At 44.4% G+C, this 20,341-nt stretch overlaps 1 protein-coding gene across 1 annotated transcript in view; it reads right to left on the reverse strand.

Moving 5' to 3' along the window:
- Positions 1–20,341, reverse strand: part of WDR70 (WD repeat domain 70) — a 187,298-nt gene that overhangs the window by 18,913 nt on the left and 148,044 nt on the right. Inside the window, exon 14 of the mRNA XM_080679033.1 lies at positions 1,010–1,110. Coding sequence (XP_080535159.1) covers positions 1,010–1,110 — 101 coding nt within the window. The remainder of the gene's footprint in view (positions 1–1,009; positions 1,111–20,341) is intronic.

A 20,341-nucleotide genomic window follows, 5' to 3' on the forward strand; every position in this document is an offset into this window, starting at 1 on the left:
CACGAGCCATCCCACCCGGGAGAGGCAAACACAGACAAGGCATTTCTTAAAGATCCCGAAGGCAGTGCTCCCCACACGGGCGCTATCAAATGGGGCTCGTCGTCATTTCAAGTGGACCGGACTCCCTCTCATCCGAGTTATATTAGCATTTTCAAATTCTTTACGGAAAAAGAAAATCCTACTTGTTCTTAAATACCACAATATGTACCTTTATCTTCTAGGACAAAGGTTCCAACCCTAGTCCAGAAAGTTCTGAAGAAGACAAGACTGTCTGCTTCCACTTAGAGCCAAATTATGGCCAATGAATACTCATTAGTAAAGGATGTGGGACCTCAAGGCAGGTCTATGGGGGACTCCAGTGACATGAGCATGAATTTTAATACTCGCTAACCAGAAAGAACCATTCAGTCAGAGAGAAGCAAAGCCATCCTTTTCCCTGTCCATCCATGTCCATCTTTGTGCCCAAGGAAAATGGGAGTAGACCGACTGGCCTTTAGCCAAGTTCTCTGAAATACACTGGTGTGCTTACGCTGGGCACCTGGGGTGAGCCTGGGGTTGGAAGGCGGAAGTCTGCGCTCTCCCCTTCTGCTGGCAGGGAACCACTCTTCTATCTTATAAAAGGCCAGATAGAGAGGGAACAAAGCAGACTGGCCAGCCCCATTTCCTGTAAGTGGTCAGCTCGTTGCCCTGTTGATCCCCTACATGCATCACTGCTAATGCCACTGTCCAGGGTGGTATGTAGAGTGAGCCGGCCTCCCCCTGCACTCAGCATTTCAGCTAAAGAACTGCAAATCCCCAGGACACTTTCACTTTGAATTCTGTCTAGATCAAGGGTGATACCCAAATCCTCTAAAGCACAATGCTAAAAGTCTAAGGCTTTGCTCTGTGCCAGCTGCATTTTCTGAAAGGGTGGATCCCCATCAAAGGAGGGAATAAATGAAAGCAGGTGAAACAAAGGCCCTCCCCCAGTTGTTGTCATCCATCTACAACAGGCAACACTGCTGAATACCTCTGACTCTTGTTGGGGTCATAATAGACTTTCGCCAGCCCGTTTCCAGTTCCCACCATGATCTGGTTCAGCTTTGGATGCCACAGGCAGCGGACCACACTCTGAAAAGGAGAGGCATGGTGATCAGCTACAGATGGGAAAGTTCTGCGGGTACTCCCATGGCCAGTTTACTAAACAGACTGTCAACCTAGTGGTTGCCTCTGTATCTTGTAGGACATTTTCTTCTAAACCGAAGGTATTCCTGAGGTCCATTTCCATTCCAACACCTATTATCTGTGTGTCACCTAGTCACGTAAGGAAGATGTTCCCTCCCTAACAGCCCTGACACCACAGCGCTGGGCTTCCCCGCTCCGCTGCCACGGGAGGCTGGCATCTTGGAAAGCTCATCACATAACTCAGTCCTGCTGCCTCTGGCGCAGTTAGAGCTCAGAGTTTAATGCTTGGACACTCACAGTGCGTCCCTGGACAGCAGACTGGGGCCAGGTGGTTATTGTTTTCTGTTCACAAGGCTCCAAATCTCATAAAGCTTTTTCAGGGACAACACATACTTGCAGGCATTGAAGAACACCTCCCTGTCTGTGAGATAAACCAGAGGACAATAGCAGAAGGAAAGCAGAGACGCAGAACACGGACTTGACATGAACCTAAATGAAAAGCTGTTTCAGAGGAGGCTCCGTGGAAGCTCTGACCCCTGAATCCATGGCTGTGAGGGCAGTGAGCAGTGCTCTGGGTCAGAAAGAAGCTCGAGTTCTCAGTGAGAGCCACAACCTGATTTCAATTTCTGTCTGCAGTGAGAGGGCACAGGTGGGAGGGACTGCAGTGGGAGGGACTGCAGTGAGAAAGCCTGCAGTGAGAGGGTACAGGTGAAAGGGACTGCAGTGAGAGGGACTGCAGTGAGAGGGACTGCAGTGGGAGGGACTGCAGTGAGAGGGACTGCAGTGAGAGGGCACAGGTGGGAGGGACTGCAGTGGGAGGGCCTGCAGTGGGAGGGCACAGGTGGGAGGGATGGCAGTGAGAGGGACTGCAGTGAGAGGGACTGCAGTGAGAGGGCCTGTAGTGAGAGGGCACAGGTGGGAGGGACTGCAGTGAGAGAGCCTGCAGTGAGAGGGCACAGGTGGGAGGGACTGCAGTGAGAGGGCACAGGTGGGAGGGACTGCAGTGAGAGGGCACAGGTGAGAGGGACTGCAGTGAGAGGGCCTGCAGTGAGAGGGCACAGGTGGGAGGGACTGCAGTGGGAGGGACTGCAGTGAGAGGGACTGCAGTGAGAGGGACTGCAGTGGGAGGGACTGCAGTGAGAGGGCACAGGTGGGAGGGACTGCAGTGAGAGGGACTGCAGTGGGAGGGACTGCAGTGAGAGGGCACAGGTGGGAGGGACTGCAGTGAGAGGGACTGCAGTGAGAGGGCACCGGTGGGAGGGACTGCAGTGAGAGGGACTGCAGTGAGAGGGCACAGGTGGGAGGGACTGCAGTGAGAGGGCACAGGTGGGAGGGACTGCAGTGAGAGGGCACAGGTGGGAGGGACTGCAATGAGAGGGACTGCAGTGAGAGGGCACAGGTGGGAGGGACTGCAGTGAGAGGGCACAGGTGGGAGGGACTGCAGTGAGAGGGCACAGGTGGGAGGGACTGCAGTGAGAGGGCACAGGTGGGAGGGACTGCAATGAGAGGGACTGCAGTGAGAGGGCACAGGTGGGAGGGACTGCAGTGGGAGGGACTGCAGTGGGAGGGACTGCAGTGAGAGGGCACAGGTGGGAGGGACTGCAGTGAGAGGGCACAGGTGGGAGGGACTGCAGTGGGAGGGACTGCAGTGGGAGGGACTGCAGTGAGAGGGCACAGGTGGGAGGGACTGCAGTGGGAGGGACTGCAGTGGGAGGGACTGCAGTGAGAGGGCCTGCAGTGAGAGGGCACAGGTGGGAGGGACTGCAGTGAGAGGGCACAGGTGGGAGGGACTGCAGTGGGAGGGCACAGGTGGGAGGGCCTGCAGTGAGAGGGACTGCAGTGGGAGGGACTGCAGTGGGAGGGACTGCAGTGAGAGGGCACAGGTGGGAGGGACTGCAGTGAGAGGGACTGCAGTGAGAGGGCACAGGTGGGAGGGTGGCAGGGATAGGATTAAGGGGAAAACGATGAAGCAGAAGTTGATAGGAACAAACAGCTAGGTCCTGCAGATCCCACTGGGATGGGACAGGAAATGAGTGGAAACCTCAAATCAATGTTTATTAACAACTTATGCACCAAGCAATGTACAAGGACCAAGGCAAAAAGGGTACGTTAGGTGCTGCCATTTTACATTCTCATAGTGAAATGAAAACCATGGAATTTCTTTCTCCTCGGTCTACCTTGGCTTGATCTTTGATTTCTCCTCCCTAATCCTCCTACTCCTTTGTTAAGACAGAATATCTGGAACTCTCTGCAGTCCCTTTTTATAGAAATTCTGGCTCCCGCCTGAGTGGCGAAAAATATGCATGTAGTTCAATGGCTACCCATCTTCCCCTGAGACTGAGGAGCTGGGCAGGAAGTGTAAGGAGGCTGCAGACTTCCAGTTCATGTCTGACCACACCCTCCAAGAGTGGTCTCCGCTCTGTACCACTGAAGGGGGCTGAGATGTTCTACTGCGGGAAACCAAATCAGAAGGCTGCTTTCTCCTGTTGGTATGAGGGAAATTAAGCTAAAAGCGTAGATTTTCACAGCTTAGGTTTGCTTTCCACAATGTTTTGTAAATCTATCTAAGTAAGTCAGTTATAAGTCCTTAATATATATATTCTATCTATATAATATTCACACAACAGTGAGTCACTATTAACCGAAAAATTTGAAAAATCATAAACCATAAAATTACCTAGCGCTTGCCTTTTTGGGGAGGGCTGTCGTTGTTGTGTACATAGTCTGGTACACAGGCTTGTGGAACATACATTAAAATGCATGCGTATATAAGAATTACATTTTTCCTAGTCAACTTGTGCCTGGTTGTTAAGATGGATTAAATATATCAGTAGCTCAGGGTCTGCAAAGTAGCTCCACTACTGAGACTAATTTGAGAACAGTGGAAATTTCCGGTGGTCACGACCGGCACATGAAAACATGAGAAGAGTCACAAACATAATTTCATAGCCCCTGCCTAGCACACTAGTAAGTTCACCCAAGCCAATATTCACCTCCTTCCAGTCTTTGCTTAGATGGCATTGTACCCGACCACCCTATTGAACACTGCACCCCATGACTCCCCTTACTGCGAGCGTTCTTTTTTCACAGCGAGCATCACCTTTTAACATAAAGTGTAATGTATTGTGAGTTATGCTTATCCTCCTGCCTTCTGCACTAGAACACATGTCCACATGGGTAGAGATCTTGGTCTGTTTGGTGTGGCAATGTATGCCAAGTATCTGGTGCTCAATAAATTTTTGCTGAAGAAATGAGTCAGAAGTTACACTTCACCAAAGCCTAAATGGACTGCTTTGCTAAGTGGAGTTGGAGATGACTTTCAAGTTAAGATATTACCACTTACAAGGAATAATTTTCTTTCTCCTGGCCACTATTATACTCAAGTATCCCACAAATGCAGTGGGGTCGGTTCTCCCCTTTGTGGTCCTAAAAAGAAGAGCGAGCATGAACCAGAGAGCAAGAGAGGAGCGTGAGAGGGACTGTCAAGAGCAGGGGTGGGCAAACTTTTTGACTCGAGGGCCACAATGGGTTCTTAAACTGGACCGGAGGGCCGGAACAAAAGCATGGATGGAGTGTTTGTGTGAACTAATATAAATTCAAAGTAAAGGAGCGGAGGGGAGAGCAAGAGAACCCTCCGCTCTTTCGGCTCCGCGGGCCGGATAGAACAGCCGAACGGGCCGGATCCAGCCCGCGGGCCGTAGTTTGCCCACGGCTGGTCAAGAGCCTTCAGAACCTCGGCCACTCACAAATAGTCCCGAGACAATCGTAAGGATCTAGTACTCAAGGTATCTCCCTTCCTTGTTTCTCTAGAGGTCTGGCTCAGCATCTAAGATTACCGGTTTTCAAATATGTTTTCAAGTGAGCAGGGTGCAGAATTGGAAACGATCCACAACGTAGGCCTGGGAAATTCCAAGACGCCCGGCCAAACAGGCAGTGTGCAGGGGCAGCAGGTTACTGTTCCTCCCTCCACGCCGCGGGTGTAAATGTCAGAGAGGCCCCTGCCCAGGCCAACAGACCAGCGTCTGACTGCTTTCCAGGGAGGCCCAGCTTGGACGCTGCCCCTCTTCTCCTGTTCACAACGTCCCCCTCAGAGCTCGCAGACACACATGGCTGGCCAGCACATTCACACGCCTTTCACACGGAAGCAAGGAGCAGGCAAACAAGCGCCCTTGCACTAACCAGTCATTCAGAACCCATCCATCCACTGTGGCAGCGAGTCCCCAGTGCAGCCAATGGGGGCTCTGAGCAGCCAGACTTAGGCAAGGGATACTTAAGGCTCAATTACCCTAAGACTGGTTATTAATCAAATACTACAGGGATTCCAGAACGTGGAATGAAGAAACAGAATTCAAAGTCAAAGGTTGGGTGGGCCTTTTTTGTTTATTAATATTTATTGTGCGTGTTTAGCTAACCTTCAGAAACTTTGCAGCTAATGCGGCCCCGCACTTTGTCCTGTCAGGGAAATGCATCTTAAAGCAGAGAGCTGGCCATCTGCCAACCCAAACAATCCCCGGACGGCGCGAGGCTGGGAGCAAGCAGAGCTGCCACGCTACTAACTTGTCAAACACACATGCCGGGCTTGACTTCCCAACAACGGGACACGTGCCTGCTAGAAGCCCGAGGAGCCATCAGCAGACGGATGAGCTACGGCTACTTGAAAGAGTGCCTTCCCTCGACCACCCACCCACCCACCCAACTGCCTCCAGCTTCTGTTCCTGAAGAGGTGCTTCTGTGGCTGGGGGCTCACACTCCGGCGGTCACACCAACCGGCCATGCGGCAGGTGAGGAGAACACATCTGCATCGAAGGACCGGAGAAGAGTCACAAGGGGCCTACACGGGTCAGAGCAAACGCCTGCACATCATACCATGAGCTTCAGATGGCAGCGGACCACTGTCATGCAAAGAACTCGATTTTGAAATGAGTCTGCATATCTCACAACTACTTTCACGATTTGCTTAACTACATTGATAAAGCATTCTATCAATTTCATCTAGTTCATCTTACGAAAACATGTGGCAACGTTAACGGCTTCCCCTAGCTGCTCAAGCTAAACTTCACTTTAGCATAAAATTTGATTTTGTCTTTTAAACCAAAGCCTACTTTCATTTTCGTCTTATAAACCGGCAGTGCACAATAGTCCCAATCTGTCCCTAGAGTCCTTAGCTCTGCGGCAGCCACGAGGAGACGCTAACTGGAGTTGGAAATCGTAAGCAAGAGGACAAGAAGGAGTTCCAGACTTTAATGTGCTCAACACAGATCTTTCTCCTCTGCAGAGACCACAGGAAAAGAGGGTGGGCTGGGGGGGAAGAGACGCTGTGTATGAGCGGCAGTGTCCAAATGCCCCAACAAGGATTCCGGAGTTAGCCCTGAGCACGAGTGAAAGGCCATGAAAAATTCCAAATAATTTACTTCTGTGGTTTGGGGTTTACTTTAAGTGAAATTGTGGAAGCAAATAAGGAGAGGAGAAGGAAGCCAATGAGAGAAATAAACTTACATTTTAGGACATGTGGGAAGAGAACTACTAGGTATGTGGAATTTTACCTTATTTAAAGTAACGGAATCCTCACAACAACACTACAAAATGAGTAAACTTATTTCCATTTCACAAGAAAAAAATGGAGGTTTGTCGAAAGGTGGGTAACTTGCCCAAGGTCACGACCTTGTACAGAGAGCAGCTGGGAGAAGCAGGGAAGTTTTTCCAAGTCTAATGCTTGTTCCCTCACACGACCTAATTGTGCAAAGTCCTATTTCAGAAGATGGGGAGGAGGGAATGCCGGAGGTTTTATATCCTTTCCAAACCGACCTAACCCAGAAGTAGAAATCTTAGCAAGTTTATATTAAAAAGCAGATGGTATTACTAAAATCCTAAAGGAACAAGCCCACCACTGCCCGGTTCACAAATGTTTCTGTAAAAGAAACCAATGCCTGCGGAACATCTCAGGCGTCTGCAATGCACACATCCAAACAGCGCCCCACTCCACTGCCCGGCTGAGAAGACGGCATCCTTCATAATTTCATATCTGCGGCCTGATGATGATGAAGCCCCACTTCCTGATCCTCCGCAGCTGCTGACCCGCACTGTAAACCACGCTGCATCTGGCTTTTCCTGTTTTGTTTCTGTCAGTAAGTCCGAGAATGGATAGGCTCACTCAGGGATCCCTGCGAGAACAAGCGTTCTCAGGATTTTCAAATGAAGAGCCCGCACCTGTCTGTGGGGAGACTGGGGGAGGCTGCCGCCCACTTGCAGCTTTGTTCAGGGGCGGCCCCCAGCCATGGGCATCCTCAGGACTACCCAATACATCGGCATGGTCCTGTATGTGTGTGTTGATCCCCAAGGCGAACAACACAGATCAAGATGTTGAGTCCAAAACAAATAAAAAGAGTAAGATGAAAATGGAAAAGTACTTGAGAAAGAACTGTCTTCCGATTTTCACAGGTTTTATTTCACAGAGAAAGAAAAACAGCTTTCCACGTTAAAACACTGAGCTGGGGAGGGAGGAGAGTGAGGTGGGAATTCTGTACCCCTTCCCAGGCTCTGTCCTGGCCTCCCAACGCCTTGCTCTTCCCAAACGTGGATTATCCTGCCGCATGCACAGGCCATGGGGCCGGGCCTCAGCCCTCTGAAGTTCAGGAAGCAAACCTGTGCGTGAGCTTCTGTCTAATAAACAAGACTCCTCAGCACCCACCTGAGCCCCACGAAGACAACCCTCGAATGGAAAGATCAAAGACAGACATTTTCTCTGCTCTGCTCTCTAAGTGAGCTCGCACCTGTCCCGTCTTCCTCCCCCACACTCCTCATACTCCAAGGAACTTCCAGCACAGGACCAACCTTCTGTCTTCCCCTTCCCTGCCCCACTAATCTCTGATCAACCAGACAGAAGGCCAAGGTGAAAAGGCAACAAGGCCAGAGCACTTTCATAAAAACCAAACGGAAAAGCGTGGCTCCGCCCCTGCCAGAAATGTTGGTTCAGATGCACAGATGACACATTTAAAAAACTGTCATCTAATTAGCAAATTAATTCTCATTGAGCCCCTAGGAAATGCATGTATTAAAATCAGTTCGTTTACAGCTTATGCTTTAAAATAACCACTAAATCTGAAATCTGGTAGTTGTCCTTGGCACTAAATGAATCACATCTGCATCTGATAATAAACTCGCCTAAAGAATTTCATCACGAGAAAAAGTTCTCGGAGAAAATGGAAAGTCTCTTGGGTAAGAAAATTAAACACAATTTTCTTCATCTAATTGAAAACACTAAATTTTAGTTTGGTCCAATCCTTGAAAAGAATTTATAAAGTCAAAAGCACAACTTATGGCTGAAGAAAATCTGGTAATTATTCTTATCAACGACAGTCTGGGAGCAAGAAGCAAACCCGAGCCTGGAAGCTGGAGTCCACAGGGTGAGGGACACGGGTGGTGGGTGCCATAGGCACATGCCCAGAGGCCCCACCCCACAGGGATCCACTCAGAATCGCTACTGGAAGCACATCCCAGCATCCAGCAGAGCTCCCCACTGTGGGCATGGGATGGGACGGGTGCTGAGACCTGGAGCCCCAGGCCTGAGAGGGGCCTGGGGTGCCAGAGCCTCAGGCAAGTCCCTGCCAGCAAAGAGCAATCTTATCCGTGTACATCATGTATGATCTACCCTGGGGACCGGGTGTGGAGAAGCTTGGGCAGCACTACCCAGCCCCTCTCTCAGCCAAATCTACCGGAACCCAGGCTCTTTAGCCTTCTTCATTCATCAATAGTTAGAGATGGGCATAAAGACAAGAACCACAGCCCTAACCGGTTTGGCTCAGTGGATAGAGCGTCAGCCTGCGGACTGAAGGGTCCCGGGTTCAATTCCGGTCAAGGGCATGTACCTTGGTTGCGGGCACATCCCCAGTAGGGGGTGTGCAGGAGGCAGCTGATCGATGTTTCTCTCTCCTCAATGTTTCTAACTCTCTTTCCCTCTCCCTTCCTCTCTGTAAAAAATCAATAAAATATATTTAAAAAAAAAAAAAAGACAAGAACCACAAGTTTTTTGTGTATATGAATAAACAGGGCGTAAGTGGATAGAACTACTCAATCCCTAACTACTAGATGAGGAATATATGTGATCAGAGCTTGGAAGTCATTAAGTACGTAAGACCAAAAAAATACAGGAAAAGCTAAATCTTTAAAGATGAGCTGTACAGGATATGTAAAGCGCTATTTATCTTAATAGAGTATAGGAAAAGATGTTTCACAGCTCATGCTCCTTTATTTAGCTCTTTGGGGGTCTGACAACCCCTCCTCATACAAGACACAGCATTACCTGTCACACCACTGAGGGAAACACCACTCTCGGGGGAGATGTGTTAATTACAGACCTCTCTCCTCCCCACACTATATATAACAGTGAACTCTGGCCGGAGTTCTGCTAGAACAGCTGGGAAACTTATTACTGAAGATCATTCATCAGATTCAGGTTGGGAGAGGGACAGTGTCACAGAAAACTCTACCAGACATACAGTCTTCTCACGGTCATCGCTCAGTGGGACAGACCTGGGATCAGGCAAGAGGGCTAGTTATTACTGTGTTATATGTTTATACAGCACATAAAGAACAGTGTGTCACTGTGAACACCTTCAAACATCTACAAAATCAAGCTCTCCTTTTTGATACGTTACAGAGGAGTCAAGTATGTTTCTCCTTCGGGGCTGTATTATCTAGCGCCTGATTCTTCACCCAATTTTGGCATTCACGGCAATTATGGCTATTTAAGGAAATACAGGTAAGTTCAAATACCAAATAAGTAAAACACCAAACTCTTGTGCAGAGAAGGGGAAAACAGTTTCTGTTTAACCGAAAGGGAAATGCTGACTTTTCTACTAGAAATTAAAGCAAAACAGTAAACAGAAAACATTTCTTTGAAACTCCTGGCAACCACCTGGCCGGTGTGGCTCAGTGGTTTAGCGTTGACCTATGAACTGGGAGGCTGTGGTTCGATTCCCAGTCAGAGCACATGCCTGGGTTGAGGGCTCGATTCCCAGCAGAGGGTGTGAGGGAGGCAGCCAATCAATGATTCTCTCTCATCATTGATGTTTCTAAGTCTCTCTCCCTCTCCCTTTCTCTCTGAAATCAATAGAAATATTAAAAAAGAAAGAAAGAAACTGCTGGCACCAAGAAGTGGTAGATGCCTTTTAACATGGTATGTGACAAGATTAAATGACACTAGAAAATGGATAAACTGCTCAGCTGGACAAGCCCTCCTCCAGTCCTCATGCTTCTGCCTTTGGTGATTTATGAAGCCTGAGGAGCGCTTCTACCAGGTTAACTCCCCAAACGGGGCCCCGGTCAGACAGGTGATTACAGGAGAAGACATCTCCCTGTGGGTTCCGAGTCTGCATTCCGACAGCAAGCAGGATTTCAAAGAAGAGCATGTTGATAGAGAATCAAACTAGCTGCACCAGAATTGAGAGTCTACTGGTTTCCATAAATTTCTGAGGTTTTTCTTTTTAAAAAGACTGGAGATGAGAACAGAAATGAAGTGATAAGTATATGAGAATTCTTCCTTCTAAGGAGGAACAGTGATCAGACTTTTGATAAAATATAGTGACAAACTCCAACAAATAATCTTTACTACAAAGCAGAGTGTGTTCTACAAAATAGAGCCAGGGCACAGATTACATTCATCAACATTATAACAACCCAAACAAATTACATTCATTCGAGTTTTAAATTACCAGCATTTTAAGCATCCGCAGTAAATTTGTTTCCTCCGCGGGACTTGAAACAGGGCTATTTTTAGTAAGACTGAAAAAGATCATCTCAAGTTTTAAAGAAGCAGACAAAATAAAACATGCACTTCTTTCATCAAATCTAAAAGAAAACATTTATACTCTGAAATACCAAGTTAACTTTTTTAATCTATTAACAAAAAACAGAAACAAGAAAGGATGATAGGCCATTACGGTAGGCACCAGTAAGGACACACCAGGATAAAATAAAACAAGAGGTAAAGCAACATTAACAAATACCTTTTCACCAAACACCTACTATGTGCCACATGTCATGCTAAGCATTGGGAACAGAATGCCCTTACCACCCAAATGGCACCTCGGAGACTCCTACTCACATTTGGTCACATTAGAATCTAGAAATGGTTGAGAAGAGAGCATCAAAGGTAAGAGAAGGTGAGAAAACACCCCACAAGGAAATGTTAACAACGACGACAATACCAAGAACTAAGTGTGGCTCCTTTAGACAAGAGAAGACTGAACAGTAACTTTATAATCCTCACGGAAACAGAGGAGGCTGAGCAGCTGTTCTTCGAGTCCACGAGGACTGGAGTAAAGGATGCGGACCCTAAGGATGTGAGGCTAAAGTAAAGGAGGAAAGGATCTGACGGTAAGGGCTTTCATAAGCAGGAATAAGCTCTTTAGGTAAAATCTTCTGTGAAAAGTAAGCATAACCAGCCTGACCGGCGTGGCTCAGTGGTTGAACGCTGACCTATGAACCAGGAAATCGAGGTTGAGAGAACACACCTCTAGGGTGAGAGAGGAGACTCACTCCGGGATCAGTGACCTCATCCTACTCCCTGCACTACGAATGTCCCTGCAAATGTGCAGCGCTGGGAGAGGCGCCTCCTAGGTACACTGCTGCGATGTGTGCCGTTTCACTGTCAGTTTTCCATCCCTGCTGTAAATCCCCCTGACTCTGAGTGGGCCAGAGGAACACATCCACGCAGTCTCTCCCTCTGAGCGCAGCGGTAACACCTGACAAAAGGCATGGAGAACCTACCTGAGGGCTCTGAGAAGCAAACAGCAGTAGGTAGACTGGGGAATTCGTCCAGAATTCACAGTACCGCTAAGCGGCAGTGAGTTAACCATTTCCCCCACTCTGGTGCTCCACACCCTCAAACCCCCAAAATCTGTGATGAACAAAACATCAAAATTTTAAATAAAGACAAGACCAGATCAACTAATTTTTTTCTTTTGTCTCAGGCCTTAATGCAGTTTGGCACAGCACTGCTAAAATGTCCTTTATCTTAATTACTGATATTTTTGGCACCTTCACAGATTTTGTTCTTGGACCTGACCCTCATCCTGGCCCTGCCTCAGCCTGTATCTCACTCTATTACACAAAAATTAGCTCAAAATGGACCACAGCTAAGTGTAAAACATAAAACTTTTAGAAGAAAACAAAGAAAATCTGTGTGGCCTGGGTCTGTCAAGGAGTTCTTAGATGCAACACCAAAGTACATTCTATAAAATAAAAAAACTGATAAATTAGACTTTATCAAAATTTAAATCTTCTGCTTTATAAAATATACTATTAAGAAAAAGTAAAAAAACAAAACAAAAAAAAAAACAAGCAACAGAATGGGAGAAAATATTTTTAAATCATGTATTTGGCAAAAAAAAAATGTTGGCACATAGAATATATAAAAGGCTCTCAAAACTTAACAGTAAGAAAACATACAACCTGACTTTAAAATGGTCAAAAAATCTGAATAGGTACTTTACCAAACAAGACATAAAAATGGCAAATGAATACATGAAGATATTCAGCATCATGAGCCATTAGGAAAATGCAAATTACAACCATGATGAGATCCTGCACCACACATATTAGAACGTATAAAGTTCAAAATGCCAACAACAATACGAAATGCTGGTGAGGATGCGGAGAAGATGGAAAATGCATGCGCTGTGGGTGAGAATGCGAGATGTCGTTGCTTCTCTGAAGACTGGCCTGGCATATTCCTATAAAAATAAACATGCACTCGCCATATGACCAGCCAGCCTACTCTTAGGTGTTTATGAAAACTTATGATCATATATATATGAACGCTTATAGCAGCTCTATCTATAATCTCCAAAAACTGGAAATAATCAAATGTCCTTTAAGGTAAACAAACTGTGCTATACAGTGGGAAGCTACTCAGCAATACGCTGTAGGAAACTACTGATTCACAGAAATTACCTGCATGGGTCTCAAAGGCATTCATTCTGTAGAAGAAGGCGGTCTGAGAAGGTTACGTCCTACATGAGGGCACTTACAAGATGTTCCTGAGAAGCAACACTACGGGATGGAGAACAGATCAGTGAGTGCCAGGGTGGGAGGGGGGCGGGGAGACGGGTGAGAGTGTGACTAGGGGGGGAGCAGGAAGATGCATGTGGGAGTGAGGAAACTCCTGTCCTGATTGTGTCGATGGGGCTCTGAGACTCTACTTGTATAAAAGGCACAGATCTGTACACTGTAAAACGAGATCAATTGTACTGTGTGATTTTTTTAAATAAGAAGAAGGAATCAGCACTAAACTAGTTCCTGTCATTTTCCCCTAACTGAAACAGTTTAAGACTTCATAAGGAAGGTATTAACAGTAAAGCACCATGAAATGGATGGTTTCTCTTCTCTCTGCTCTCATGTGCCTGCAGATGGGCACTCGAGTGTATTCTTCAAATCCTGAACACGACTGCCCCGGACATCCATCACGTGACACCTTTAGGGACATTGAGGACCAAGAAGTGACTTCATCAAGCTGCCCTGCAGCCAGCCAGCCCTTGGGCACCTCGAAGCTTAGTCAGCAGGGCAGCCAGCTGGACTCCACTGAGCTCTGGTGCGTGTGCTGCTTGCTTCAGGAAACCCCAAGAAAGGGCTCAGGAACCCAAATCACAAAAGCAGCAAAAATGCAACGTTGTTTTTCACTCAGCCCGACGGCATCTCTCCTTTCCAGTGATGAAAGGAAATACTGGTGCAGAAAGTAGTACTGACTGATCACATGCTTCTTAACCGCGAAACACTGTCCCAGCAGCCATGCTGGAAGCTAGCTAGGACCCGGGAGAGGGCGGTGCTAGAGAAACAACCATGTAACTGCTGTATGGGCAGATTTCCACTGAAAAGCCACCGTCACCTACTTACTCCCAGGTTCCCTATCAAACATTCATACACCTTGGGATCCAAGGGTACAACCAGTGCTCACATACCCTGCCTTTCAGTTCTCAGTGAGCAAAAGATCCCTACACCTATGATGTACTCTCTTACCTCTTCACCGGGGGAAAATACTGCTTTATTACACATAACTATGTTCACAGGATCTATCTAGAATGTGCACTATTTAGTCTTCCCAAGAAAGTGGATTACAGTAAAATTTCATCCAGCTGATATCTCTTTATTCAAAATAATACATAATTCAAAGCAACTGCTATTCCCTGGTCAACCAGTTGCCTGATTGCTCTTTAATAAAAATCAGATAATGGAAAGTTAGTTAATTCAAAGCCTATTTTTTCCATCCCCGTGTGCTACCCATTAAGAAGGTTTCACTGCATTTTAGAAGGCAGATAAATGCCAAATACAGTCTTTCTTTCAAGTTTATTTTCAGTTGGCATTTGCGCCGCCAATAGTGCAAGTTGCCTCTGTGTAGCAGTCCTTTTGTAATCCTGACTGTGCAAGGGGGCCCTTCCCTCTTTTCTAGAAAACTTTTCAAGAGGAGCAGCTCTGCCTGGCCTGGGACTGTATCAGGAAGACAGATCATTAGCCTATTCCCAGTACGAACGGAAGAACAGGTGAGCTCCTTACTTCCTCAGAGACAAGCTTTCCCAGGCATAGCTTCATTCATTTGTTTGAAGTCAATTTTCAGGTTAGTTATATCTATATTCAAATGTAAGAACGAAGATACACTCCAAAGCCAATTCTGAGAACTCCTGGAATATCCATTCATTTGAATGGCCTTTCTGTTCTCCTACATATGCACAAATAACAGAAGATGACTGTAGTCTGAATGGTCAGCATGCTCCTTACACTTATAAATCAAGATAAGTAGCTAGTTTCAGGAGGGCCTATTACTTAATGGCCCTGTTATACCCATTTACTTTTCCTCTTCAATCTCTTTGGATTTAAAATATCAATATTCTCTCCTAATAAGAACACAAAAACTCTTTATGTGAAATAAAAGTGGTGATATTTTCACTTTATATGGTATGCCATTTTATATGTTAACACACAATTTTCTTGGACATCAAAATTTATTAATTTATATGTCACATCTGGGACTATTCTATGAGTGATGTGATTATATATGATATGTACTTCCTTAAGGATCTTTTCTACATTCATCATCAATTTCTTAGACTTAATATGTACTGTTTTTATAACCAGAAAAATGCAATTAAAATATAAAAAGCTAATCTGATAGTCCTCATTGAAATGTATATATGAAGAATCAGATCTTACAAGGTGAGAAAAAATAATGTAAACTCAAGTTCTCTTCAGAACTTCACCTAATTAAATAAAGAAGAAAACGTAGTTGATATCTTCATGGACATTTTTTTCAAATAAATCATTTTTTACACAATATGGTCCTCACTTTCTCCTCAACATATGTAGTTGGCTATCTCTATAATCAGACATATGGATCTTAAATATAACTTTTCCCTCCTTCTGGTAAATATATAAATTGTGACTTAGTTAACATAATTTTAACAATAATTATCTATTTTTCATCCAATGCCCATAATAATTATGAAGCATGAATACAGCTTGTAGCTAGTCATTAAGTAAGTAAGTAAATAAATAAATCTGATGGAAAAACATCTAGTTCTCCCTATCTTTTAGGGAAAGGCCAGAGTTAACAACAATATAATTTTATTTCACTTTCCTCCATCTGATGAAGATGAAAATAACTGATAAAGTTGCAGGAAGACAGATCCAGAATATATACTTTCTCTAACTGTAGAGGTAGCTCCATGAAAAAAATTAGTGAGATTTCAAAGTGATAGAAGAAGATGCCTAGTACTCGACATTCTGGGTGGTTGTTTTAAAGAACACAAAGGGCGCTGCATAATCTAGATTTCATTTCTCATAGGAAGGGGATATTCTGGAAAACAAGTAAAAAGAGGCAACTATCTAATATACCCTTGTTCTTTGCTATCTATTCTCTTCGGAGGTTTAAAAAATGTTCCTCAAGATAATCAAATATTCTTTAGGTAATCACAAATGAATTTTTTTCTTCATTAAAAGACCTTTACCATTATATTTCTTATGTTGGCACTAAGATTCTCAATCAACTCAGAAATAAAGGCAGAGTAGTTGAAAATAGAGCAAATTCCCCTCCTCCTCCCTTCCCTTCAGCTACATCAGTTGTGTTAAGACACTATAGCTGTTTTAAAAATAAAGGTTCAGTTTTTTCTTTCTTTTCCTCATTTTGTTCAGTCAGTGTTCACAGAAACAGGGGTCCCCACCAAAGTTCCTAAGCAAACAAACAAATCAGAAGTCAGGATCAGGTGTGAAATTTCTGACTTTTCTTTTCCACCTTTCTTCTCTTTGCCCAGGGAAATGCCAGCAGCATTTTCAGATTATTGCCAAAAGCAACTGAGGTAGAGGCCACGGAGAGAGCCTTCCTTCCCCCAACTGGTGGGCGGAGAATGACGTAACCTGCGTCTGCGCTGGTACAGTCCCGAGACACTGACCCACCAATCAGCGCGTGCCGAGTGCCCTGGGCCCCACCCCTTCCTGTTCCTCCCTGGGCCCCACCCCTTCCTGTTCCTCCCCTCAAAAGGCGCGTTCACCTCTGCACCTGTTGCTGTTCTCCCCTGCGAGACAGCCCGGCTGGGTCCTCCTTTTCCTCTAATCCTGGTTTCTCTACCCTCTTTCGTAATGAATCTCACTCGTTAGTGCGGAATAAACTTCCTCTTTTAACCTGTCTTGGTCCCGGACTCCGTTTCCTGCGCCTCGAACCTTACAGCCACCATCTTAAATAACACCAGTTCAAAACAACTTTATGTCACTATGCCTGGGTTAAAGTATATAAATGGTAATATGCTCATACAATTGCATAAACTACGTCCCTTGAATTATAGCAGCTAAAAAGGAAATTCTATTAGTCACTCTACAATAAATTACAGTTTGATAAAAAAATTACTAAGCTAATAATAGTTTATGATGTTATTTAAAGCATTCCCTAAAAGAACTGGAATTTTGAAAAGGTTGAAAATTTTCCATGTTTCTTCTAAACAATTTTTTTAAATCAATGCATCATCTTCAATTATATTTTGTTTTTGTTGGTTTGTTTTTTATTTTTATTGATTTCAGAGAGGAAGAGAGAGAGAGAAACATCGATGTTGAGAGGCAATCATTGATTGGCTGCCTCCTGCACGTTGGACTGAGCCCGCAGCCTAGGCATGTGCCCTTAACGGGAATCGATCCTGGAAGCCTTTGGTCCGCAGGCCGACACTCTATCCACTGAGCCAAACCAGCTAGGGCCAAATTATATTTTGTCCATTCTTTCACTCCTATACTTTTATCACAGAACATCTATAATAATAAAAGCAATATGCTAATTAGACCTGACATTCTTCCGGACGATCCTCCAAACAAAGCCAGGGCTGCTAGGGAAGCCAGGGCCCCGGGTGCCTGCTGGAGGCTGAAGGGAAGCCCAGGTCCCGGGTGCCAGAGGGAAGCCAGTGCTGGCAGCCGGGGGAAGGAAGGCCTGCTCTTGCACGAATTTCATGCATCGGGCCTCTACTAAGGTAATAAAAGCCTTTCACACAATATAAAAAGTCTGTCCCGTCTTCCACAAAAACAACAGTGAGGGTGTAAACTCAAGATTCAAGTTATATTCTGGAATTAATCATAGATAGAAGCTAATCACACCACCAAATCACAAAGAATGAGATATGTGAAGAATACGCATGTGTTTCCTTCAACTTAAGGAAACACAATGAAAACATCTAAAAAGAATTACAGCAGAATTATAAAATGTATATAAATAGCATGTATATAAATAGCATGCAGTAAAAAAAAAAAATGTTAATCTGGGGCCACTGGCTCCTAACTGCTTGCCTGCCTGAAAAAATAAATAAATGAATGAATGAATGAATGAATGAATAAATACATAAATAAATAAATAAATAAATAAATAAATAAATAAATAAATAGATGTTAAACATTTGCCATCCCTTAGTGAAGAGAGTTGAGAATCTCAACATTGAACAGAGGGAAAAAATTTTTAGGGCATATGACAATGCAGATAGCAAAATTATAACCAGTTTTTTTCTAAGTTTGTTTCAAAAATAAATATGGGAAGTATAATTGTTATATTTTTAAAAGCTATTTATTGTGAAGATTGTAGGACAGTTATTAGTTATTAGGAAACTAATTATGTAGATTCTAATACCCCCTGACTGAACACAATGTTTGCCTCCATATACATGTTGAGCTTAGCATTCTAGAACATACCTAGTAACTATCTAGGGGTTTATTTTGTTTAGAAGAGGGTGCGCGAAGAATACTGGTACAATCAATCACACTTTATTGCAGCAAATGGACACATCTAGGACAGACCTAAGGCCGCCACTGCCTGTGCCTAGCCATCAAGCACACCACTAAAGTGTCCACCCCTTATCCGTCCCAAAGAATGCATTTGTTTATTTTCTTTCATTCCAAGAAGACTTAAAACTTGAGAAAACAGATCAAAGAGGCAGTTTAAAGTCTCTTTAACATACCATTCTACTATATAAACAGAAAACAATGTTGTCTGATGTTAACAACAATAAAAAGACAAACAAATCCTAAATCAATGATTTAAAAGGCCCCTGGAAGGTATGTGGTTTGCCCTTTGAAGTTCTCTCTCACGCATCTATTAAAATGGATCTCCAAATCTGCCTGTGGCTTTTCTAAGATAATTCAGTAGATGGTCTAGTTCAGTGGTTGGCAAACTCATTAGTCAACAGAGCTAAATATCAACAGTACAACGATTGAAATTTCTTTTGAGAGCCAAATTTTTTAAACTTAAACTTCTTCTAACGCCACTTCAAAATAGACTCACCCAGCCCGTGGTATTCTGTGGAAGAGCCACACTCAAGGGGCCAAAGAGCTGCATGTGGCTCGCGAGCGGCAGTTTGCCGACCACTGCGTTAAACCATCTCTAGATTACTTGTAAAACCTAATACAATGTAAATGCTATGTAAATAGTTGTTTTACTGAAATGTTTGGGGATCACCTTTCTGCAATTTTTTAGAATATTTTCAACCCAGGCTTGGTTGAATCCACAGTTCCAAAACCTCTGGATATGGAGGGCCGACTGTATATCATTCACTCATTCGCTGTATATCAGACACTCTTCTAAACATTGAGGATGTCACAGTGAACAAAACTGACAAAGTTTGTGCCCTCCTGGGCTTATACATCCTGGTGGCAGAAGACAGACAAAAGCAAACACATATACAATAAATGAGGAGGTGGTAAGCGCTATGGAGAAAAAGGTCTATCCAGAAAAGCAACTCGGAGCTACACAGCAAACAGCATGTTCTGTGCACTACAGAAACCCAGCATGCCTTTAAAGGTGTGATTATACTCCTGCACCCCTCCATTTATTACATTTCCACTTAACTTACAATTTAAAAACACAACACCATGAATAAGACTGAAATGCGCAGTCATTGAGAGACATAACAGAATAGCTCAATTATAATAATTTTATTTCTTGAGATTAAAGTTGATAGAATCAAGAGTGTTTTTCTTTGATTCTACTGTTTTAGTTGGCTCTTGGATGCACCCAAAAAAAGTATTATTAGTGCTGGCACACTTCAAATGATGTCATGAGATTAGATCTATAAAACTTAAGTACTCATCTAGACTCGGTCTCATTGTTATTTCTATATTGTCTAACTGTACCATGGTTTCAAATGTAGGCCTACAATTAAGACTCTAAAGTAATGCTAGAATATTAGAGACAGAAGCTTTTTACTGGTGATTTAAAAACAGTTGTTCAATTGTCTGAATCATTTAAGTGCTTAATATGTCTCAAATGTTTATAAAGAGCTAAAACAACTGGAGAAACCTACATCAGAGCACTGTTTAAGATATAGAATATTACTAAAGGACCTGAGGATCTTCACTATTATTATATTACTAGAGGCCCAATGCATGAAATTCGTTCAAGAGTAGGCCTTCCTTCCCTCAGCTGCCGGCACCAGCTTCCCTCAGGCACCTGGGACCCGGGCTTCCCTTGCAGCCCCGGCTTTGTCCGTAAGGTCGTCTAGAAGGATGTCCGGTCTAATTAGCATATTACACTTTTATTATTATTATGGATTACATCATGTTCGTTCTCGGGACATGAATGAATGAATGCTGATATTGTAGTGCTCATATTAATCTGTAAAGAAAACTAAAGGGTTTTTTTGAGATGTATAAGTTAAATCTGAAATGT

This window comes from Plecotus auritus (genome assembly GCF_963455305.1).
Source record: "Plecotus auritus genome assembly, chromosome: 7".
Lineage (NCBI taxonomy): Eukaryota > Metazoa > Chordata > Mammalia > Chiroptera > Vespertilionidae > Plecotus > Plecotus auritus.